Here is a 26,432-nt window from a genome sequence, read left to right on the forward strand (position 1 = left end):
TCATAATTTGTTTTAGTTAGGGATTTTTAATCGTTGGATTGAGATTGGAGAGTTGTTTGTCACTTGTTATTAATTCTGATTGTATATTTGGAGTCTACGAAGTATAGGCTACACGTTGATATAAAGTTTTCGCAATTTGACGAATGTTGTAAAATAGCCTATTATTTGATGTTAAATTAATTAGGGTGTATTTTATGGTAGTATTGTGAATTAAATACACAAAAATATTAAATTGTTGAGCGATAATACTTTATAATCGAGTTTTATATTTTGTTGAATTAATTGTTGTTGGGTTATTTGATGTTATATATTGAGGCTGTTATGATTATGTTGATACGGTGACAATGATCTGATAATTGTTGTTGAATTATTTAGATACATCACACGCCTCAGGATCAAAGAAATAGCCAGATTGTATATAAACTCGATTATCAGGTACGTGTTGACGTACGAGCATATGTTGTTATTGTTTAGTATTGATGAATACTATTGCGTTGAACGATGATAAATCACCGGAATTGGGTGATTTGATATTATATTTGTTGTTGTTTATTATTGTTGATATTGTTGACTATCGTTGTTGGGAGACGTCTCGTTGATGTTATCACGTTGATGTTGTTCGTTCAACGATATTGCTGTCGCCGGAGTTGGGGTGCGACGTATCGTTGATGTTATTCGTTCGACGATATTGCTGTCGTCGGTGTTGGGGTGCGACGTATCGTCGATGTTGTTGTTCGTTCGACGATATTGCTGTAGCCGGAGTTGGGGTGCGACGTATCGTCGATGTTATTGTTGCAGTGTGATGTTGTTGAGGTTGTTGATGGTTGATTGTCCAGAAACGGCAAATGGGGTATTTCTGTTATCATTTCAGTCATATCTTATGTTGTTGTTAATATAACTGTTATGTATTACGATGATGATTGTTGTATATGCTCACCCTTAGGGGCTGTTTCTGTTGTACAGGTTACAGGACTATGTCGTGAGACAGGATAGTGGTGAAGGACTAGGTGTGTCTAGTCAAACAGTCCTATAGTTGATAGTAGGTAGAGACAGTATAGCTTATTGTCTTATTTGAGTTGTTGTGTATGTATTTATTGTACTGTTTCTGCTACACTTACGTAGATAATGTGGTGATGGCATTATTTTGTCGTATATGCATTATATTATTACGTCGTCGAAAAGAAAATTTTTATGCATTTGACGTCACATGTTGTATGATTACGTGGCGAGGTTTGGGGCGCCACAACATGTGAGATCCATGATTTTTTCTATGGACCTTATACATATGTGAAAATGAATAAAGATGAAAGACCCTCGGATGCGACCTTAGGACAATACATTAAGGTTCAACCTCAAGTTGCTTTTGTAGAGCAATTTAAAAGATTTGAAAATTTAAAGAGACATTTATTAAAAATATATAAATAATTTAAAACGAAGTTCCATGTCCTCTAACAAATTAAAGTGTGCATGCGAAATTGGAAATCGAAATCTTTGTTGGGGTGCGGTTGATTCTTGACAAAAACTTGTGTAAGACGGTATCACGGGTCGTATATTGTGAGACAGATATCTTATTTGGGTTATCCATGAAAATTTATTGCTTTTATGCTAAGAATATTACTTTTTATCGTGAATATCGACATGATTGATCCATCGGATTCGTGAGACCGTCTCACAAGAGACCTACTCTTTATTCTTCTATTCCATGCGTGGGCGGGGAATTGATTCTTGCAAGTGCCCATCACAAAACAAAAGGCCATCCAAAGCTTAAAGTCGAGATGGCATTCCCAGCCAAACGCATGTAATTATTTATTTTTTTCATGACTTTTGACAAACTTTATAGTATAATGTTAAAATTATAAACTTATTTAAAAAAAGTTTAGAAAAACTTACAGAATAAGCACACGAGTAATTCACCGCAAAAATATCATATGTTCGATCTGTTACATGCTACACGAACATCTCCGGTATGATCGACCTAATTTTATTATATTATTTGCACTACAAAAATAAATGATTATGGTGACATTCATAAATATCATCATATTCAATATTTAACAACATTTAATTAAAAATATCTATAAAAAAATGTCACAATAACCATTTATTGTTGTAGTGTTGGTAAGTAAATTTTTATATAATCGTACATATTTGTGTGGGTGATTTCAAAGTTCAAACCCAGTTAACCTACTTTGCTTATATGTGTAAAAGGATATTTTGTGAGGTAAAGCAAAAGCAAAAGGTGCAATCTGCAATTTGCAACATTGCCTTTTCGCATTGGAAGCATATATTATAATTTATACACCTGACAGGGACCATATACTATAAAATATTTTAATTTGTTACGTAACTTTTTTTCTTTTTCCATATAAAGTTTTATTTTTTAATTATGGGTATCTTTTCTTGGGTATCCTGTTCCCCGGCTTTATTTGGTACAAATAATAATTCTGAGAAATTTGTTAGTGTTTTAATCATTCTGTGCATAGTGTATTTTGGTATTATGGTATTTTTGCGTACAGAAATTAGAAATCTTATTAAACTTAAGAACTTTATAAATAAATTTTTTATTAAGTCTTTTGAGAGTTATTTAGAATAATTCTTTTTAATCATGAAAAAAAAATACGGACATTCGACTCGACTCAACTGAACTGGTGAAAAAAATATTATATTTCATGTCAAAGTATTATGTTTCATGATATGTATTGAATGAATCGACTCATCGCACATATATAAACATATGAAATCGTTTTTTTAAAAAAAAAAACAAAATACTTACTTTTTTATTATTTTAAAAAACTTATCACAAATTTATATTGATGTACTCGCTGTTTCTGTGAAAGGGATTCGGGTTTTTACATTTTGCGGGCCAACATTTACTCACTTTGGTATGACATTTTGTTCATAACTTATAAATAAAAATACACCAGTAAATAGTGTAATATAAACCATGTTTGTCTTCGGTGGTAAATCAAAATAGACTATTCATAATTATAATAATTTAAGTCTCACTAGAGATCAAACAATTGCCGATGATAGCGAGAGCGATCAAAACTAGGTGTTGTGTTACTGCATAATTTAAAATATTTGAATTTAAACTCTGCTATACATTTTTTTAAAAAATTGAGTTGCATCGTTACGTCTTTGTATTTGATAACACAATTTATATATTGTTTTTTTAATTAAAGAAAAAAGAAATTAAAGTTGGAGGTAATAATAGAGGAGATGTAAAAATGGAGGCATGGCATTGTGTAGTCTAATCTTTAGATACAAAACCAAGAGGAACAAAAAGAAACAGACTGATGCCCTAAGAACACAGTCCCGTTTCTCACATCAAATCCCAAAACCCCAAATGCATCTGTTCACTTTTCTTGTATTGCCTATTATTCTCTGATGTTTTTTGGCTACAACAAGCAATGAATTATTATTATTATTATATTCTGGAAATGAGATTTCTGAATAGAGAGGGTTTTGAAGATACTTTTTGGAAATTTATTTGTAAAATAATATCTTCATATATTGTTTATTTCATGTATATATATATATATATTAGATATTTTTGAATTAAAAAAAATCTTTTACTCAGTTATCCATGTTGGTTATTTTATTTTTATGAGTAGAAACAAATGATTGAGTTATTTTATTTTATAAATATATTCTAATTATGCTTAATTGTTAAAGAATAAATTTTAAATAGTACAAAAACTAGTAAATAATTAATCAGTTGAGTTAGTAAAATTAAAAAAAAACAAATAAATTAATTTACTTCTACACCAAACAAAATTAAAATGCATAGAGAACTAGAGGACAGACCATGTTTTAAAAAAAAAAATTAAGAAAAAAAGGACAGACCAGATGCGCGACTGATCAGATGTTAATCCACTTGTACTAGCTTAGGCAAAAAAAAAAAATAAATAAATAAATCACAATAGTACTCAACAATTAATTTATATTATAATTTAACATGTTATATTTCAAAATCAAAATTTTAAAAAGATCCCACGTATTATTGAAAAAATACTTCATCTGTCTCTGTTATATAATCCATTTTTGCTCATATATTTATAAGAATGTAGTTGACAAAGCAAATTATAAAAAAAAAAAATTAAAAAATTTACTATTTAAAATAATTGCTATTTGTCACGTGGAGACTGGAGATACATATGTAGGCATGCAGATTAATTTTCTGTCGCTCTCAAATTCTGAGCTTCTTCCCTCTCATTATTACTTTAACTTGTTCTACTTCATCCTTCCTGTCTTTGGCTATCTTCCGTACACACAAATATTTGTTCATCCCAAGTATTCGTTGTTTAAAATCTTGAAGCATACTTATTCATTGGTTTGAAAATTAAAAGTTAAAAAGATTCTGAGTATCTCATGATTTTATTTCAAAAAAAAAAAAAAAATTATGGACCTATCTAGTTACTTTATTTTTTTCTGTACGGGAATTAAATAGCTTTTTAAAAGCCATGAACTTCACAAAAAACAAAGGTTGGGGAAAAAAAGCAATAAATTAAATTAAGGAACATATAAGAAACTAAGCCCAATATATTTAGTGTATATATATATATATATACACTAAATATAAGAAAACTCCAATCAAGTAAAAGAAAGGAACCCACAAAATTTTAAAGTAAACATTAAAAAATACGACGAAATAAGTGTTACGCGATCTCGAAAGAGATATAAAGTGTTGTATATAAAAAAATCGAACAGAAACCTAACGAATAATGTCGTGAGAAAATACAGTAATCTAGTTAGACGATTTTTTCCCAGGATACAACGGGACAACCAACGGTAATCTAACATGAAGGAAATATGTCGACGAACTGAAGAAGTGCTTGAACTTTATCACAAGTCGAGCAGAGTTGAGGGGCAGCAGGTGGCACTGAGAAGAAGAGAGTTGAAAGTAATATGTGAGTGCGAGATCTGATTGAAGGACTCGGGGCTATCTTTATACACAGACACTTGCGTTTCATATGGACAGTCATAGACTGTGCAAAGGTTTCTCAGCTATAGCACCAACAATCAGTCATATGAACACCAACAATCAGGCAGATGGAAGGTCACATTCAGAAAAATATGGAGAGAATTTTCGAAAATAAAAATTTAGTTAAATAAGAAAAGATCGGTGAACCTTGGTGGGCAATTTTTTCTTGATCAGTCCGACATTCGACACACTTAAATCATGCTTGTACACAAATCAAGCACTTCCCAATGCAAATCGAGCAACTGATTTGTACCTGCGTAGACAATCAAAATAGTCTTCTGACCAATTATTCTTAAACCTTCACGAAGCAAAACTCGATACAAATTCTCACTCATGCTCAGATACACGAGACATTCTTCGTTCCACATTTATCATCCACTTAAAAAAACCCACGAGATATCCAATTTTCATTGATATGAAAAAACCATATAAGCCAAAGTCCAATAAGCCGAAGTACCAAGTCCAGCAATAAGCTTAGCAAATCGGCGAAGAAAAAGGAGAAACAAAGCAGTGAAGCACCAGACACACCTGCAGGGACCCTTAGCAGTACAGAATCGCCACACAACGCACCAACACACACAGTGTGTGAGAGAATAAACTTTTATCTCATCGCTTCTGTGTATTTTCCCCCCGCATTCAAAAGATAAAAAAGAGTGTCTAAAAATACTCGAAAAAGAAGGGGTTCAATACAGTAAAAGATGGTTGCTTTGAATAAAGTTTTATTGGTGACAGTGAGAGAGAAAAAGGAAAGATATAAAGAAACACAAGTGATTAGCTAGTAGTGTTCTAACATACTAAATAAATGGTCTTTTTTTAGTCAAGTGAAAAAAATTTCTCAGCTCTCTGTGCTGTTTCTTGCTTCATGGTTTCTTGACATCATGTCTCGTGTTACCAGCAAATGTCTCGTTTCTTTCTTTTTTCTTGCGTATTTCTTCATTACCGCACTTTCATTTCAAGCTCGGAATCCTGAAGGTATGTATGTAGACTCCTATACGGCAATGATATGAAGGGAAATTTCAAATGTAAAATATCCTTTTTCAGCTCGTTGAAATTGATTCTTTTGAATATTGTTTTCTGGGTTTCAGTTGAAGCATTGATTGGTATAAGGGAAAGTTTGGATGATCCTCATGGAGTTCTGAGCAACTGGGATGAGGATTCTGTTGACCCTTGTAGCTGGTCTATGATCACTTGTAATTCTGATAATCTTGTCACTGCTTTGTGAGTATTCTTGATTTTTGCTTTCTAAATATTTTTGATTGAGTTGAATATATATATTTATATTTATGTCTGTGTGTGTGTGTGTGTATGTTTTGAATTGAATTCACTACTGTGTGAGGCAAAAAGAAACATTTGCCTGCAACTGTCTTCTTGCCTAGAATTGATAATGAATTTTGTACAGGGGAGCTCCTAGCCAAGGTTTATCAGGTTCTTTGTCAGGGAAGATAGCAAATCTCACAAACCTCAAACAAGTGTAAGCAAATTGTTGAAACTTTTCATATGTGGTAGTTCTTAATCGTGAATAAGCCTTTTAGAGTGACTTGGTTCTGAAATTTTCATATTTCTATCTGCAGACTGTTGCAAAATAACAATATTTCGGGGCATATTCCAGAAGAACTGGGCCATCTTTACAGTCTTCAAACATTGGATCTTTCTAGTAACAAGTTTTCTGGTCATATTCCTGAGTGTTTGGGTTCCTTGAATCATCTCCAGTATCTGTGAGTGTAATTCTTCCCCACTATTCTTGCTGGGACTTTCTATTTAGAGTCATATAGTAAACAATTTTTAGATAAATTTGATTGGAAGAATGGTGATATTTTGAGTTGAAGGCCATTCGCTGTGCCCCTGCCTTTATACTAACCCGGGTTATTTTTGTTAGAAAGAAGAAACAAAAATTGAAAGGAAAATAATAAAATACCACACACAAATTTACTTGAAAAACTCTTCAACGACTGCATAAATTGTTCTTGTAATTATACATGAAAGTAAAAATATTTTTGAACAGATAGTTGATTGTCTCTGCTCACCCTGGTAGTTAACCCCTGACTTACATCCCTTTCTAAAACTTTAGTTGGTGTGCCTTATGGTCCGTATTTTGTCTTGTAATGTATAGGAGGTTCAATAACAATTGCTTGAGTGGTGTTCTTCCTTTGGTTTTAGCCAGTCTGCCCCAGCTTACTTTCTTGTGAGTATGATCACTCTATCCTATTGAACTTCTACATTTTGTTTTTGTTGTTTATCATGTTGTCTGATAGGTGATAAAATTATATTTAGTATTTGTTTCAACATGTGAATCATAGGAGGTTCTGAATTTGTTGAATTTATGTACAGGGATTTGTCCTACAACAATCTCAGTGGACCAGTGCCCACTTTTCATACCAAAACATTTAAGTATGGATTCTCTGCACAATTCTGTACTATGGATAATATTGACTTTATTTTTTGTAATTCAATCATGGATGGAAAATAAATGTTTTTGTTTTGTCGTTTTTTTGATGTAACGAATTTATGTTGCAGCATATTGGGTAACCCTTTAATCTGTGGGATTCACTCCAATGAAAAATGTTCTGGATCAATCTTGGCTAGCCCTCTTTCATTTACCATGGATCCATCTTCTGGTAAATTATCAATTCTCTATGCATTAATGTTTTCGTCCAAGAAACTTTTGTTTTCTTTTTAGCAACTGTAGCTTATTTCCCTTGCATAAATCCAGGCCGGTCGAGTTCCAGGAAACTATCAATTGCACTAGGAATGAGCCTCAGCTTTGTACTAATCTTAGTCGTTGCATTAGGATTTCTTGTTTGGCAAAAAAACACGAAAAGAGCACAATCCAATTTAAACTTTACAGGTAGTAGATTTCACCCCAAGTGTACTAATACGTTATATTCACTCCTGTTTCTAATATCTCATCGATATTATATTCTATCATTAGACATTCAAGAAGAGGATCTTACGAGTCTTGGAAATCTTAGATGCTTCACATTTAAAGAACTCCAACACGCTACTGACAATTACAGTTCGAAGAACATTCTTGGCACCGGAGGATTTGGAAACGTTTACAGGGGGAAGTTGGTTGATGGGACGTTGGTGGCCGTCAAGCGACTGAAAGATTTGACAGGAACCACTGGAGAATCACAGTTTAGGACCGAATTAGAGATGATCAGCCTAGCCGTTCACCGGAATTTGCTTCGCATTTTGGGATACTGTGCCACACCAAATGAAAGGCTTCTTGTGTATCCTTACATGTGTAATGGCAGTGTGGCGGCAAGGCTTAGAGGTGGTAATCTTTCATTTAGACTTTTTTTTAATTATATTTTATCTTTTGCTATGGGTTCTTCTAGCAATTTAGATTAATAATTTTAGAGACTAAGGATTGAAGCAGAGAAGTCACTAGAGGATCCTACCCTGCATTTCACTAGTGATTTAAAAAATATTATTGGTTTTGTCAAATTATAGACTATGTCGCTCCCCCTCGACTAACTCGTGATTAGGTGGAAACCAATGCACAAATCATTTCACGAATGAACTCGTGGTGGACCTCAGTATCAGTAGGGATTGAAGTCACTTCCAACTTTAGGCCATGTGAGTTAGGAACATGGCCCATTTCAACCGCATTCGATATGTTTCAAGATAACAAAGAATCTTTCTTGTTCTTTTTGTGCTTTGCTATGCAATTGTGATGTCAACAGTTGCCTATTTTGACTATTTTCTATGACCAAGTTACCCAAAATCAAGATAATATACCTGATAATTTTCTTGACTTAGTAGGATTTTGGTATTATTGGACAATTATGACATGATATGCCTAAATCCACGACACAGATTTTATGGAAATTTGAAGGTAGCAAATCCTTGAATTTCTTTTGGTCCGAATGTACTTTTCGATCTATTCAAAATGTTCTGTATGATATCAAATCTGAGATTAGAAAGAAGGGAATGACTTAGATTTAGGGTAACTAGCATGAATAAAATGGATACATTGTTACGATTAGCTGTCTTTTGAAAAGTGCTTATTTGATATCTCCCTTAAACTTATAAAAAAGTGTGAAACGGACGGCTGAATTTTCAAGCTATGGCGCAAGAAAAGGCTTGTGTTTTATTTTACCATGAGAGTGAAAATGTGGCTCCTTAATTCTACGAAATTTATTCAAATTTGTATTCAAGAGCTTTTATATAATAATCGCAGGGAAGCCGGCTCTAGATTGGAACACCAGAAAGAGAATTGCGATTGGTGCTGCAAGAGGGCTTCTATATCTGCATGAGCAATGTGATCCAAAGATAATCCATAGGGACGTTAAGGCTGCCAATGTGCTGTTAGACGACTTCTTGGAAGCTGTTGTTGGTGACTTTGGCCTTGCAAAACTACTTGATCATGCTGAATCTCATGTAACCACCGCTGTCCGTGGTACGGTCGGTCATATTGCACCGGAATACCTTTCAACTGGTCAGTCGTCCGAGAAAACTGATGTCTTTGGATTCGGAATTCTCCTGTTAGAACTTATTACCGGAATGAGAGCACTTGAGTTTGGAAAATCGGCGAACCAGAAAGGAGCTGTGCTCGAATGGGTATGCCTATCCTTAGCATTACATCTGCTAGTTGTAGCATTGCACAAATACGATGAGCTGGACCACGGCAAAAGAAAACATAATGAAATATGTGTGGTTCATTTGCTGTGATGGCATTGATAAATACCTATTTGCTTGTTCTCCAATTGTCTTTAACATGACGTTTGAATGCAGGTAAAGCAAATACAGCGAGAAAAGAAAGTCGGGTTATTGGTGGACCGAGAATTGGGAATAAACTACGACAGGATTGAGGTAGGGGAGATGTTGCAAGTGGCTCTGCTTTGTACTCAAAACTTGCCTGCCCATCGTCCCAAAATGTCTGAGGTTGTCCGAATGCTCGAAGGTGATGGCCTTGCCGAAAAGTGGGCAGCCACGCATAATTATGTCAATACTGCGACAAATTTTTCGCGCGAGGATAGTAAGTCACGATCAATGTCTGCCCCCAGAAATAAGGAAGCTGATCACGATCAGTCGAGCATGTTTGGTGTGACAATGACCATGGATGATGACTATGACGCGCATTGCATGGAGCTTTCAGGTCCAAGGTGACTGAGGAATGGGAAAGTTGAGAGAATAAGATGAAAGTAGGTAATAAGTAAATTCTTGTTTCATTCACTTCCAGGAAAGAATTAGTGTTGCTCTGGGAGATTGCGAGTTAAAATAGGCTCAAGCCTCGCTCGTGTGCATTTTCATTTGGTGTTCTATTCGTGGAATGTATATATCCCTTTTGTGTGTTGGTATATATGTTCTTTAACCTTTACTTTTTTCCATTTCAGTTTGAATCTTTTACTTTTCTTGATTACAACTTACAAGTTCTAATTTGCCAATGGATTAAATATTCTTACAACGAGGACATATAAATAACAATATCATGTGAATCATATTTTGAACATGTGATGACAAAAAACTACATGTACGAGTGCTATATCTTGAACTTATAAGAGCTGCATCCAGATTTCCAACGAGAGTGAATCGATGGATTAGACCGCAACAAGGACGTCTGCATTCTTAAGAATATATTATCGTATTAATCTTATCTCAAGTCGTGCTTGCAACGACCTAGATTTGAGACATGATTTTATCTCGTTTAGAATCACTAAATTTAATTAACATCCGACGAACATTTAAAAATATTTGATATTTACAAAAAACTGATTTCCGTGAAAAAGGAAAACAAATATGCAATAAATATTAATTCACAATTATAATAATTAATTAATTTCATAAGAAAATAATTGGCGCCCAGGAGCCAACCCCGCCTTCCTCTTCGTTCATTCCTATAACAAACATTTTCTTCCCTTGTCTTCCAAGATCCGGACATTTCTCCATCGAAGCACCCTTTCTCCTCTGCAACTTTCAAACTCTACGCTAATGGTGTAATCCATTCCATTAATCTTCGAAGTAAAATATTCGCCATCGCCAGCCCAATGACCCATTCCTCGCATCGCCTCCCGCACACTGGCTTCATCAGCCTTCGCACATTTATAACCTGGTTAGTCTTGGCCATGCTTCTAATTTATTCCATTTACTCCACAAAGCTCGTTTTGAATAAAGACGGAAGTCCCCCTTGTTCTTTATCATCTCCCGTTGTGTATGCTAAGGAAAGCCTGGAAAAGATTGTGGAAAATCACCCCCCACCTCCCGAAAATTGCTCTTCTAAAAAAGATTCAAGTAATGTTGTTTCGCCCCCGTCATGTGAAAGAGATGAAATCCAGCTTAAAGATGTTGTTTTCTGCATTGCTGCTTCTGCGAATCTCTGGGAAAAGAGGAAAGAGTACATAAAGTTGTGGTGGAGGCCCGGGGAGACTAGAGGGGTCGTTTGGTTAGATGAGAAGGTGAGGATTAATCGAAAGGAAGGGTTGCCAGATATTCGAATCTCGGGCGATACTTCAAAATATCAGTACACGAACAGACAGGGAAAGCGATCGGCCTTGAGGATCTCGAGGGTGGTTGCGGAGACTTTAAGGTTGGGGATGAAAGATGTGAAGTGGTTTGTCATGGGAGATGATGACACAGTTTTCATGGTAGAAAACGTATTGAGAGTGATTTCGAAATATGATCATAATCAGTATTACTATATCGGTAGTTCATCAGAAAGCCATATTCAGAACATATTTTTCTCATATGCTATGGCTTATGGTGGAGGGGGATTCGCCATTAGCTATCCTTTGGCTAAAGAGCTCGAAAAAATGCAAGATCGGTGTATTCAACGGTACCCTGGGTTGTATGGGAGTGATGATAGGATTCAAGCTTGTATGGCAGAATTGGGGGTGCCTCTAACCAAAGAAGCTGGTTTTCATCAAGTATGATCTCTGACTACTTTGATAAGCTCAAAGTTATCAAATTTTTCATGTATAAATATAGAAAATTACCATGTATATATGTTTTCTTGAAATGCAGTATGATGTGTATGGGAACCTATTAGGCCTTCTTGGAGCACACCCTGTAACTCCACTGGTATCACTTCACCATCTTGATGTGGTGGATCCTATATTCCCCGGTATGACTAGAGTTGAGGGCATTAAACGTCTATTCGAATCGGTGAAGCAGGATTCGGCCAGCATAATCCAACAATCCATCTGTTATAACAAGAGAAGGAACTGGTCCATCTCTGTTTCATGGGGCTATGTGGTTCAAATCGTCAGGGGTGTCATCTCTCCTAGAGAGCTAGAAACGCCCACGAGGACGTTTCTGAACTGGTATAAACGAGCCGATTATACTGCATATGCATTCAACACTAGGCCTGTGGCTAGGCAGCCTTGCCAAAAGCCGTTCTTGTTCTACTTGAGCTCCGTTAAATATGACGAGAATAGGAAACAAATCATCGGGGTTTATTCCCGGTATAAAGAGTCGCAACCTTATTGCCGATGGAGACATGATTCGCCTGAAAAACTCGAGTCTGTAGTCATCTTGAAAAGGCCAGATAGCGGCAGATGGAAGAGGGTAAGCTTGAAATTTCTAATAAAGGCACATTTATAATGTTAACGTGAACTTATCTTCGGATATGTCGATTTCTTATTAAATAAACCACGTTTTTTGCTGTGTTTCAGTCACCTAGGAGGGATTGTTGTAGAGTTTTGCCTTCAAGAAAGAACTCGGTTTTGTACCTATGGGTGGATAACTGCAGACAAGGCGAGATTATCGAATTATAGTTCGGACGGTGAAGTTTCTCTCATAGAAAGAAAGAAAGAAGGTAACCGCAGAGACTATGAAGCTTCATTCAAAGATAAAAGTAGGCCACAATATACATCATTGGCTAGATTTCTAGCTTTACCTGTAAATGTAACACAGTGAAACATTGCAGTTGTATTTATTACATCCGACGTTACCTCAAGAAATTTTGTAAAATCAAGGTTACATCAGAGGATTTTTCTGTGCTTAAGAAATGTTTTGAGTGTCCAAAATTAATCATTAGGAACTGAAATGGTAGGCGGGCCTTGCATGCACATTGCATCAAATAACTCGTGGCCAACTAAAAAGTGTAGTGATAGCGTAACGATCTCACAAAACGTTGATCCATCTGCTTTAAAGTGTCTCCTGCATGCTAGAAATTGCACAGTATTTAGACAATGCTAATCGTTTCTAATTTTTCTCCTCCTCTTTAATGATTTTATAATTTATTTATTATTTTAATTATGCTCATTATTTCATTAAAATATGTATTCTTGATAATCCAAGAGAACAAATCCAAATCCTCCGTATATTTCCAAAAAAAAAGTTTCTAAATTCTTATCAATTTTCCTTAATTATATAAAATAATATATTGAAGCAATTAATAATTATTAAATTTATAAATAGATATTTAATGTAACATAATAATTACTGTAAATTAGATATAAAAACATTGTAAGAATATTGCTTAAAATTTGAACTATGTAGATTAAACATGAGTTTAATGTAGAAAAAATAGAGCAATTTCGTACAAAACTGGAGCCAAGAAAGAATAAGTAGCTACCCAATAAAATACGTGCAACCCTTTCTCCTCGCATTTAGCAATCAATCAAAACCTTACAAAACTCACATCCCAGGTGAAACCAGATCCAAATCTCAAGCATTCTCCAGAAGCACTAAAACGTATCAAATGCTTAAATTTCTTCCACATCAAAAAGGCTTTATCTTTTGTTTTAATGTATCTCTTTCTTTTTACCTCACCTTTCATTTACATTTGAGGAACGAAAACCATTTAACTCAGTGAGCAGGGTGTCTGTGTTCCTCTTCTCTCTTGACTCTGCGCGAAGCAGGGCTCTTTCCGGGAGTTTGGATAGGATGGATGTTCGGATCGTATATCTGGGAAGCAAGGTAGTTCAATGCTATAACAATATCGGCGACGAGAGGACGCATGTTAGGCTGTTCTTGGACGCACATCGCGGCGATTGCAAGAGCCTGATATAAGCCTCTCACGGGATATCGACCTTCCAGTGCTGGATCAGCCATTTGATGGAATTTTTTGCGGTCCTTGAATAATGGTTTGGCCTGCAAAGAGACAAGAATGTAACCATAAAAGATATTTTCAATTCTACATGAAGTAGTCCTTCACATACTATCACGAGATCAAACTATTTAGACATCACAGGACATGAAATGATTTCTAATTGAAGAAATGTTGCGCTTATGATCAAACTTCTCCTAGCTGATGTATGCCACCAAAATGAATGGATTTCTGATACTATTTGTTTTCAAGTCAAGAAATCAACACCTTGTTCTCAGAAAGTTGATTGGATTAACCTTATACTATTCTTTTAGGGTCCATAAAGAGTGGCATAAACTCGAAAATGGGCAAATCATGTATCATGAAAGCATCTGATCTAATGGTTTGAAAGAAGATTACTGCAGAGAAATCAACAAATGTTTTTCCTTTACTGTTGAACAACAAGAATTTGAGTACGTAGAAGTAGAAATCAAAGATAATACTCACCCATGAGATCAGATTTTGCTCTGAAGCGCATCTTCTGTTGTCAATGGCCCTTCTGCCCGTAATGATCTCTAGAAGACAAACACCAAAACTATAAATATCGGACTTGAATGTAAGTTGGCCAGTCATTGCATAATCAGGTGCACAGTATCCATATGTGCCCATCACTCTGGTCGAAACATGTGTCTGATCTCCAGAAGGGCCGACTTTTGCCAATCCAAAATCCGATAGTTTTGGATGATATCCATCCCCGAGCAAAATGTTGGAACACTTCAAATCACGATATATGATGGGTGGTTTCATCTTGTCGTGCAAATACTCTAAGCCTTTTGCCGCACCAGCTGCTATCTTCATTCTAGTGTTCCAATCTAGCCATTTTACATGAGGGCGAAGGTCTGCGAAAGTAAATATCACAAAGTGAAATACTGGTCACCAACTGTGTAAGAAATTGACACATAGCACTTGGCGAGACAAACCATGTAAATGGTCCTCCAAAGAACCATGTGACATGTACTCGTACACTAATAGCCTCTGATCTCCTTCAGCACAGTAACCAGTTAACTTGACGAGATTTGGGTGGTCAGCTGTACCTAATGTTAGAACTTCTACCACAAATTCCCGAATCCCTTGGCATCCATTTCGATCAAGTTGCTTGATCGCTACAATCTGCATAAATTTGCCAAGTTATTTAACTCCGCAACTTGAAACTTGTACTAAATCTCCTAACAGAAAAGAAGCCAATAACGAATATATCAACTATGTCATAATAAAGCTGGATAAATGCATCATCAATACCACAACTGACCTCATCAGTGTCCTGCAAATGACCTTTATAAACTTTTCCGAATCCCCCCTCACCAAGGAAATATTCATCTTTGAAATTCTGGGTAGCAGCTACTAGATCAGAATATGCAAATTTCCTTGCTTTGACGTCTTTCGTCTCTCCGTCACAAGAACTATTACTGGCATCAGGCACCTCCTTGACCGTGTGTTCTATGTCAGAATGATTTACATCCTTTGAATCCTCTTTCACAATTTTATCACGTGGACTCGTTTTGCGCGTATCTAAAGAACATAAACCAAAAGGAAAAAGAACAGTGTTATTAGAATATGGCCAATCATAAACTACAGAAAGAAAAGATACATAAAAAAATAAAATGACAAATAAAGCTGAAGAATTAATTCCAACATTAAGTTGTAGTGGATAAACACAACCACTATGCTATTATAAGACAAAATTGCGGAAACAAACAAGAACAAATACTAAATCAATTTTTCCAAAGTATGCCTTATAATATGACAAAAGCATCACCATTTGCTCTGTTCCAACACAAAGTCACACAACAAACAAAATGATTCATGACACTGATGATGCAATAAACACACAAACTCTCCAAAAGAATTTCATATCTTAAATAATCAACCTATGAATCTAAACACATCAGGAGGCTGCATTACTTGATCGCCCCTCAACCCGAAAAATAATTCGAGATTTTGAGAGTAATTTTTAATTAAGATGACTTTCACTCTCCTCCAAACAAAAGATTCAATTTTTACTTTTTCCTGAGATTGTGTTGTATATATGGTTTAATCTCATAGATTGCGTATCCCATCAGCGATATTTCTGGTTTGGCCCAAAAATGCAACAAAATTCAACCTTTTCTAAAACCCTTCAACGATCAATCAACAAAAATTCATGACATCGAAATAAAGAAACAAGGAAATGTAGAAACCTTATCCACCAGCCAGAAAACTTTTAAGAATTCATAAAAACCATTTAAAAAAAACCTTCTTCTATACGCGTAAAATCATAAATTCATTCCAAAGGCAGATGAGGGACAGGCGCATGCAATTCAATAGCATTGAGTGGCTGCCGTAGAATGACACAGGTAGACATGCAAATCAAGAAAAAAGTAAATTGCACTCCCCACAAATGACAATGGAACAAAGAAAACCCTTCACCGATCCCTAACCAAAAAGGGAATGAAACGAAAACCCCAGAAGCTCTCAAGGAAAAGTTAAAAAAATAAAACTTGTCGAAATCCCACGATTGAAAAATATGATTAAAAAATCGATATCTCATTTCATATATTTATTTGATCACGTGTACCTTGAGGCTGCTGCGAATAATCAGCTTTTCTACGCCGATCATTCTTAATGTTATTCTTGTTCTTTCTCTCCATTTTCCGGTTCACCGATGATTCTCCAGAGCAAGGGAAACACCCCATGTCTTCCTCACCTTTCACCCACGAATATAAATCAACAGAAATTATTCAAAATATATATATGTTGTGTATATATTTCTTGCTTTCTCAGCTATAGATGAAACAGAAGAGATTACAGAGAATGGGAAGAAAGAATTTGAAAAGGCAACAGGTTTTAGGTAGAGAAACAGAGAAAGAGAAGTGATGGTTAATACAGCAATCAATACCAAATACTAAATACTAAATATACTAAATAAATAAATAAATAAGCAATTCTTATTCTTTTTCTTACACCTTTCAGTATTAATAATTTCTGATGCATCCGGTGGAGGGTGTCTCGAATACACCATCCACTCCACAACTGCCACGTCATAATTTAGGAGATTTTGCCGTATGTTCTTCATTTTTTCAATTTCAATTTTTTTTTCATTTCTGTAAAAAAAATTAGTTTTATATTATAATCTAATATTTTTATTATTATATTTTAAAAGACCTTTTGAAGCACTTGTGTGTATCTATATGTTATATCTAAGAAAGTTAGAGATGCCATAGTATTTTTTATGAACTTGTAAAAAATTCATAAATTGATGAAATCTTGTAATTCATTAGAATAATTATTTATATAGGATAATTTTTTATTTTAAATTTATGATGGAAAATCAAATTTACCTCTTTTAACTATTGCATTATTCACATGTATGGCAAATATATTTACTAAATATATGTAAGATAATATAGGAAATCATGGCAAATAGAATAAGAGATCAAAAGGATGTTTATATTATTTAGTTTGAAAGTTTCTTGTTATTTTCAAACATAGTACAAGGTCATCGAGCAGTTTGTTATTACGTAACAATATATAATTGTTAATCAATTCACGACTTTAATTTTTTATATTCGTGACAGCACATAGTACACTTATTTGATGCTAATCGGTGTGTGTGTCTATCTGTTGGTGTGTGTGTCTATCTGTTGGTGTTGTCTCATATTCATTCGATATTAGTCTTACCATTTTTTTCCTCTCGGCTCTATCTCCAGCAAATACAATATTATTCGTATTAACTTCATTCTTTTATGATTCACCTAGTCAACAGATCAAGTTACACAATATCAACAGCTTGACGCACGAAAACTTTCTAAGAGATCAATCATTTCAGTATTACCCTGATTTATGCTTGATTTAAACCCAACACATTGTGTATCACTTTTTAAGTTTAATGTGTATTAAAGGGCACTCCCAAAAAACGCCATTGAGTGTGTGAGTTTTTTTTTTTTTTTTAATTTAAAAAATAGCTTTGTGTTTGGAGACAATCTCAACAATTTATATTATCGTGACGGTCATTTCGGTTTATGTTTAGTGTTAAAATTATTAATATAAAAGTAATGTTTTTAATGGATTGACTCATGTTAACAATCTGTTTCACAAAATTAATATTAATAACAATTTAATATGAGTTTTTGTTTTGTTTAAAGATACATGATTGGTCATTTGACCAAAGTTTTCTTATAACATAATATTGAAACAACATATTTAATCGATTAGAAAGTCTACTCTCGTAAAATCAAATGTAATGTAAAATTATTATGATCGATAATTTTGTCCATAAAAACTAAATATACCACGAAATCAAAATCTAAACTAGAACAATCTCGTACATAATAACAGTAATCCTGACAAATATTGTACATATGAACAAATTAATCAAAGAAAAACTGGAAATTATATAATAATAAAAACTAATAACTTTAAAATAACTTTTTTATAATTCATAACTGGGATAAAAAAATTAAAATTTATTTGGAGAGGTTAAAAATATTTTTTGGTGAGAACAAAATTGTAATTTTTTAAAAAATATTTTTTGGTGAGAACAAAATTGTAATTTTAAAAAAAAATTTACGACGTTTGACGCAAATGGGAAAGATGAGCGACACGTTTCCGTTGGAGAGTAAATTCTGATTAATTTCGTGGGGCCCACATAAGCGTAGCCAAGAAAAATGTACGTTGACTTTTCAAACTGGCTAACTAAATCATCACACGCGTCATAAATTATGGGTAATTACTGCGGAGTTAATTTTGGCCTAACATCGTTTCTTGCTTTGGACCAATAAATTTTGAGTAAAATTAATTTTGATAAGTAAATTATTATTATAAATTGACATATGAATTATTATAAATGACTTAACTGATTCAAAAAATATTTATAAATTGAAAAATTGATACATTATAAGGTTAAATAGTAAATTTTACTCTTAATCTAAATTAATTTTAAGTCTAATTATCATTAATAAATTCAATTAGTTATACATTTTTATTTTCAAGATTGTTTAATTCATTTTATTGATTTTTTTAAAATGTTTATTTGAAAATTATATTTGATAAATATTTATCAATTCAAATATACAACTAATTTTTTATCATGTTGATCAAAATATAATAAATAAATATATGTCGCTAAATCCTGGGTGTATTGTTTGATTGTTTCCGGACAACAGAAGCAAATATAATCATCATTTTAGTTTTCAAAATCTAGAATTGATTTATTGGAATTCATGAAAATATTCAACATGAAATATATAGATCATAAAAAGACAAATATTTTAGGAAAAAAAACTGATAACGAGTGACGACCAAATGATTAATACAACAACGCATTAGAAATCTCACTCATTCTTGATTTTACGTAACTCCAATGGCCGAAAATTTCCGCACTCGACTTAGACATTTCTGATAAGTTTCGTGTTTTTCGACTTGTACTTTATATTTGTATATAAACCACGATATCTAAATTCAGAAAGAAGAAATCTATCGACATGTAAACCGATAAGATCAATAGATTAAAACTATGAAAATTCTTTCAGTCGTAAAAAATGGGGTGGGGAAAATGGAGATTACAAAAAATGGGGTGTTGTTTTATTATTACTAATATATGAAATTAGATATATTGTTATTCTATTGAAGATACCTGTCATTTTAAACGATGAAATGGTTGAACTACCGAGTTCAAGTATTAAGCATTAGAAAACTTCACAAAACTCTTATGAGAATAGTCGTTTTATGAGTCAGTTTTATGATATAGATATTCGAGTCGACTCGACTCAGGAAAAAATATTATTTTTCATTTCAAAATATTATTTTTATAATAAGTACGGAGCAAATAAACCCATCTCACAGATAAAAAAATCCACTAGACCTTCTCATAAAATATTTTTTGTTTGTGAAATCGTATCACAAGATATTCACTATAGAAGCTTAAGTATGTTTGACGGATAATTAATAGTAAAAAAAATAAAAATAAACTTAGGTTAGGGGAAAGACGAAAATTTGGATGTGTATCATACATTACTATATTAAAATATAAAAGCTAAACATATTATATAATCATTAGTCAAACAACTTTTTTAAGGAGCTAATATCATATAATTATCTTCAAATATGAGCAGACAAAGAAAAGATGATTGCGAACTCAAATATAATTATATTAAACTTTGGTTTTAATTAGTACGATTATGGATTAATCATCACCTACTAAGTTACGAATTAGTGGGCACGTCGGGCTATAGTATCCCAAAATCATAATCTAGTTTAGTAGTGAAGAATAATATAAAGACAAATTTTGGATTATGTAAATTTAAAAAATATTGGGGGGTATGATTATAAAATAGTAATTTCATTAAAGAAAGTTTGTAATATTACGAGAAAAGATGTGTGAAAATGATTTCAACTACAAAAAAGTGTGGACACACGGCATATCTATATCCCAGCAAGGTGAATTTGAATCGTATCCATCTCCCATATATTGGATCCAAAACTATTTTTGGATTTGATTTTAGAATCGAAGGCTCTTTTGATTTGGTCATAAATTAAAATCGGATCCATCTATTTATTTATTTATTTATTTAAGAAAGTAGTAATTTAATTAATAAAATAAATAATGTGTCACGGCTCGAGCCCGGGCCCGTGCCTGCGTGACTACACAATAGGCCCCTATAGCAACTACTTCGTAATCGTCATCGCTTTTACGAAAATGATTAACCCAAGTTGCTATAGAAGTCCATTGTAGCTTATTAAAAACTAATTTTAAATTATTACTTTTTAAGACGTGGACAAGGATATCACATAATGTTTTACAAATAACATGACCACGGCCAAATATGGGAAAATTTGTAAAATAACGTCAGTCAGCTATTTAATTAACAAAATGACATTTTCATGTGTATTTATCCCGCCAAATAGGCATTATGGAAAGCTACAAAATATTTTTTCTTGTTTAAAAATGTTTATAGGTAGCTGCTGGTGGTTTTGCTGCTGCCATTATTTTTGCATTTTGGATACATAAATCATTCTAATTAAAAATCATTTGGAAACTTAAAAACGATATATATAAATTTAAGGCCTTCTAAAATGCTGAAATTGCCGGGTGGAGAAGCTTTGTTTTTTTAAAAAATGGGAATGCAAAATCGCTTGCTTCTGATTTCAGGAAAAAGAAAACATTTTAAAAATACTTAGCTCAATTTGAAGAAAATTATACTTTTTAGGTAAAAAAAAATCACCAAATTTAATTAAGTGGTCCGTCCACTCATAGCAATAGCGCAAGAACTAATTGGAGATTATTAGCCCTATATCATTTTGAAAGCCCACTGATAAAGCCAGACCGGGCCATTTTAGAACAAGTTATACAGGTTATATTGGTTCTTTGCTCTCAGGAAATCAAACATATGGTCGTGGAACAAAGAGTTTTTAGCCTCAAACACATGTGACGCTCGGCTAATCTTGTTGTAAAATCCAAGATTTTGATTTTATCATGATAATACTTGTACTTTTAGATTGAATAATTCTATCGTGTACAACATTTTGAACCCAATAATTTAAGATAATATCGTGTATATTTGCGAACCTTGAGCAAATAAAGATCTAAGATTCGTGATGATATTGAGATACCGAGATAAAAAAATCAAGCAAATGATAGTGCAATCCCTAGATTTTCGAATTCCATAATATGTTTAATATTAAATTTCGAAAATTTGGATGGAAGATTTGGATCACGGATAGATATGATTCTCGATTTTAAATCTGATTTGAAAATTCAAATCACACGGATAACGCTCGATCACGATAGCAGTCAACCCCTATAAATAGGAGGGCCCTGTATCTCGAATTTCACACCTCTCACTCAGCATATTTTCGAGTCTCCTTCCCCCAGTCTCCTTGTGTCGAGTAGCGAAGCGCTGTTGCAGTCCAGCCACTGAAGTAGGAATTTCGAAAATTCCAGTGCAAGAAAACCCCACTCTTTCACGTTTTTCTACAAGATCTAAAGTAAGTGGGCTTGTTTTAAATTGTGTATTTTGGTGCATGAATTTTTCGTTTTTTTAAAAGATTCGGTCGAGTACAGTCCTTCTTCTACCACATTCTGGTTACGATTTGTGGCATGAGTTATGTTTTGACACTGTGAGGATTCAACCGATATGGGTAGCAATTCCAACCATGATATGACCCTCATGCGGTGTGGATATAACCGATTCGGCCTCGCCCCCTTAGAGGAGTAAAAATTAGGGACTGATATCAGTAAACCATAGAAAGTTGAGGAATCTCAGTGTCTGGAAAAATGTTATGCATGTGATGTGAATGTTGTACAAGTTATTGTGTTTTCGAAAATTGCATGTTGTTATTTTGTACTCGAACGGCCCCGCTTGCTGAGTATTTCCCAAAATACTCACCCCTTACTCTACCCTCCCAGATAAATCCGAAGAACAGGTCGAAGATGAAGAATCTGAACAATTCTGGGGCTGGTGAATTGCTTAAAATATCGAGAATTGTAGTATCTTAAATTTCGAATTTTCGTAATTTCAGTTGTAAGACGTTTCCGCATTTTATTCCTTTCCGTTGTAAAGACATTGGTATTTGTTTGAGATTTATGAAATAAACTGGTTTCGGTTTATACTGTGCTACGAGGCTGGTTGTTTTCGATTGTGTGATTGATAAAGAACGCCGATATCGACTAACCCCGGTCTCGGGGCGTGACATCTGTGTTTTTCTAATTTAATTGACCAAACTCATCATTCAGTCAAAACTTATCAATAACTAACTGGCACGATTGCATTCCATATCGATTAAAAATATCATTGTCGTTTTGTGAAAACAATTAATCCTAAAATCTAACAACCGAGATAGCTGCAATTGATATGTCATGTTTTACTGATTTATTTAGACTAAATATGTTTTGATAGCACAACATACCTAATTTATCCATACTCATGTACCAATCATTCATAACAATTACAGGTCAATGAGTTCATGGATAGCAGTAGAGAATTATACTTAAATTAAATTGTAAAATTAATTGACATATAACGTTCATAAAAATAAATCATAAATACTTGAAACAAACAAAAATATTAAATTAAGCACGAAAACTTCATAGCGATAAAATTGAAGCAATTGATTTACTCCTTGAATCGGAAATAAAAACTTAGTCAATCATGATTTTGTTTACAATCTCTATATAAAAATAAGAGACGGTGAATACTAGAATTCTTGAGAAAATTTGGAGAAAATTCCTATGCCTGCTCTTTTTCTTCACGTGAATGATGCTAGAATAAATCAATTGTGTTCCTCTCCCTTGCAAAATTTGTTAATTTTTTTATTTATAAACAAAGTTGTATAAATATTATAATTAAAATTTTGAAAAAAATGAGTTTTATCATATATTTGAGAATATTCTTCCTCTGCAAAAAGTTTTGGTTTTGTTTACATCTTTGTGTGTTTCTAAAATCAAGCTTATCAAAGTTTTATACTTTGTGACGTTTGTCGATTACTTTTCACGAGGATTTTCAAGGACAAATTCTTTGAAAATTCCATTGAGATCAACTGTTCTTATTTGTGTTATTTTTTGTTAAACCACGTTGTTTAGGGGTAATTATCACGTTTCTTATTTCAAAGTTAAATACAAAAGGTTACGATAATTCTTGTTGTTCATTAAATTGAATACATGACTGAATCTAGTTCGTGTTAGCTTTTCATGCATAAACAAGTTTGCATCATGCCTTATCCTGATGGGTGGTGTTTATTTCCGTATACTCGAGCATAAGATTTGTTTGATTACCATGTTCGAATATAAAATTTTTTTTGTTCTTTTCTAAAATAAATAAAAACATATATACTTTATAAAATATCTTCTTTTTTTTATTAGAAAAACTCGTATAACTTTTATTAAGAATAAGCATTTATGAATACAATATTAACCAACCAAGAAGAAAAATCTCCATTTACTTCAACAGAAAAGCGTAGGAGAAGAAAAAACAAATTGTGTTAAAGTGTGTGCAACAAGTGTAACGCCCCAGATTCGACGACTGTCCTCACTGTACCAAGACGAGTCTTTCCAGCGTGCTTATGTCCTCACTCACACGCATCCTGGGAAACTTCACAGGAGGTCACCCATCCCAAAATTGCCCCAAGTCAAGCAGCACGCTTAACTTTGGAGTTCTTATGTGATGAGCTACCGAAAAGAAGATGCACATTCGTGATATGAGTAGTACCAATTAAATCTTTTAAGTCCTCTTCAACTGTACAGTCCATTACATTGAACAGTCTCGGAATCCCTCTCATTCACGTGTGGGTCGGTTCATTCATGTTCCCTCCACCTAGAAGCCTGTCAGGAGCCGCTCATTGTCAGTGCAACCTCATGGCACCGGCGATCACCCCCCGCCCTCTTCGGCCCTGGGCCTCACATGCCCACCAGCTTCCGCTTGGTTCGTCCCCGAACCACACCGTACTAAGAGAGGTCGGCTCTGATACCAACTGTAACGCCCCAGATTCGACGATTGTCCTCACTGTACCAAGACGAGTCTTTCCAGCGTGCTTATATCCTCACTCACACGCATCCTGAGAAACTTCACAGGAGGTCACCCATCCCAAAATTGCGTGACCAAGTCAAGCACGCTTAACTTTGGAGTTCTTATGTGATGAGCTATCGAAAAGAAGATGCACCTTCGTGATATGAGTAGTACCAATCAAATCTTTTAAGCCCTCTTCAACTGTACAGTCCATTACATTGAACAGTCTCGAATCCCTCTCATTTCCGTGTGGGTCGGTTCATTCATGTTCCCTCCACCTAGAAGCCTGCCAGGAGCCGCTCATTGTCCGTGCAATCTCATGGCACCGACGATCACCCCCAGCCCTCTTCGGCCCCGGACCTCACAACAGAGGTTTTATCCTTAAATTGCTTGGAATTGCATAAATAAATCAATTGTTAATCATCGAACAGTTATATAATTGAATATTGGAACCATCTTGAATTAGAATCTGCTTATATTGAATTTCTCTTTTTATTATACTCATTTTGGTCGATTAAATTCTTGTTTATATTTATTATTTCTTCTTGGTTGCTAATTTTAGTCTTAATATTTTATTTAGTTCTTATCCAAAGATATTCCCTTTTTAATCGTTTCTCTTCGAAAGAAATAAATATCTCGTTCTTTGGATTCGACTCTACTCATAATTAAACTCATTTTATTTAGAGAGTAAGAATTTAAGTTTGGTGACTCAAAAACAGCACATCACATACTCCACTCTATTTTTTTCCTTTTTTTAATTATAAATTTCACCTTTAAATAAAACTAAATCAATCATTTTGCAATTTTTATGTTTTCAATTGGAATCTTTTCCCAAATATCAAAATTAATGGAAAACTTGTCAAATAAAATAAATGTTTTAAAAAATTATTTGCTAAAATAAATTTTGATTGTCCAAACTTTAAAAACTAATAGATATAATTGTGTAAGATATATTTTTTATTCTTAAACCAATAGTAAAATAAGTTAAAAGTCGAACTAAAAAAAAGCATGATTATTATGAAAGTTATTTTTAAACGTGAAATTAAAATTTATTTGTGACCGATTATAAAAAAATTGAGGGTGGTAACTTCCCGATAAATAATTCAAAGATAAAATGTGCTAAAATGAAAATATTAAAGGGTGCAATATGCCAAAAACCCTTTATTTATTTATATTATATATTTTTTGAGTTGTGAAGTAATTGTGTAATCATTACAATTGAGTATCGAACATAAAATCTCATTCCAAACTTAAAATATTGATGAAAATTTTTCGGAGGCACTTATAAATTCACCGGGAAATGAAATATAACTACCAAATATTATGTTCGTATTAATATTTATTAATTTTAATACTATGTCGCACGAGTAAGATATCAATTAGAAAAAAATAAAATAAAAATAGTCATGATAGAAATGATTAATATAATGAGTATGTCTCTTGTGAGACGATCTGGCGAATCTTTATCTGTGAGACGGGTCAACTCTACTGATATTCAAAATAAAAAGCAATATTTTTAGCATAAAAAATAATAGTTTTTCATGGATAATCCAAATAAGATATATGTCTCATAAAATACGACCTGTGAGACCGTCTCACACAAGTTTTTGTCTAATCTAATAGCCTAAAATATTATATATAGTATATTAATTTAGAAAAAGTGGAGCAAAAAACTTCTGTTACTAAACTATGTAAGCATTGTTGTTACGCCAATATCTTTTTGCCATGAATATCTCTCCAACCTCATAAAATTCGTTGCTTTCTCACCCAAACAGAAGCTAAATGTATTTCCACAAAATCCGCTGCTTAATATAATTATATCATAAACACAAAATTACAATTTCAGAGTCAATTTTGTGAGACGAATTTTTAATTAGATCGATTCATTGACAAATATTATTTTTTTATGTAGATTAATGAGATCATCTCACAAAAAACA

The 26,432-nt window shown here is 33.5% G+C and overlaps 3 protein-coding genes across 3 annotated transcripts; 2 read left to right on the top strand and 1 right to left on the bottom strand.

Moving 5' to 3' along the window:
- The first annotated feature begins 5,580 nt into the window (after positions 1-5,580).
- Positions 5,581-10,322, top strand: LOC142525342 (putative LRR receptor-like serine/threonine-protein kinase At4g30520). Its single transcript, XM_075629620.1, has 11 exons — positions 5,581-5,956; positions 6,070-6,202; positions 6,384-6,455; positions 6,556-6,699; positions 7,095-7,166; positions 7,313-7,372; positions 7,499-7,599; positions 7,695-7,829; positions 7,914-8,258; positions 9,168-9,547; positions 9,722-10,322. The coding sequence occupies exons 1-11, from the start codon at positions 5,863-5,865 to the stop codon at positions 10,094-10,096; spliced, it is 1,911 nt and encodes a 636-aa protein (XP_075485735.1). The 5' UTR covers positions 5,581-5,862; the 3' UTR covers positions 10,097-10,322.
- A 530-nt stretch (positions 10,323-10,852) lies between these two features.
- On the top strand, positions 10,853-12,702 carry LOC142537273 (uncharacterized). Its single transcript, XM_075642822.1, has 3 exons — positions 10,853-11,850; positions 11,948-12,490; positions 12,598-12,702. Exons 1-3 carry the CDS (start codon positions 10,975-10,977, stop codon positions 12,697-12,699), a joined length of 1,521 nt encoding a protein of 506 aa, XP_075498937.1. The 5' UTR covers positions 10,853-10,974; the 3' UTR covers positions 12,700-12,702.
- Positions 12,703-13,511: 809 nt separating this feature from the next.
- Positions 13,512-16,864, bottom strand: LOC142525353 (putative serine/threonine-protein kinase PBL7). The gene is made up of 5 exons (XM_075629630.1): positions 16,570-16,864; positions 15,265-15,524; positions 14,936-15,125; positions 14,463-14,854; positions 13,512-14,020 (listed from the first exon to the last, which is right to left on the bottom strand). The coding sequence occupies exons 1-5, from the start codon at positions 16,685-16,687 to the stop codon at positions 13,736-13,738; spliced, it is 1,245 nt and encodes a 414-aa protein (XP_075485745.1). The 5' UTR covers positions 16,688-16,864; the 3' UTR covers positions 13,512-13,735.
- Positions 16,865-26,432: the final 9,568 nt, after the last annotated feature.

This window comes from Primulina tabacum, chromosome 2 (assembly GCF_025594145.1).
Source record: "Primulina tabacum isolate GXHZ01 chromosome 2, ASM2559414v2, whole genome shotgun sequence".
Classification (NCBI taxonomy): domain Eukaryota; kingdom Viridiplantae; phylum Streptophyta; class Magnoliopsida; order Lamiales; family Gesneriaceae; genus Primulina; species Primulina tabacum.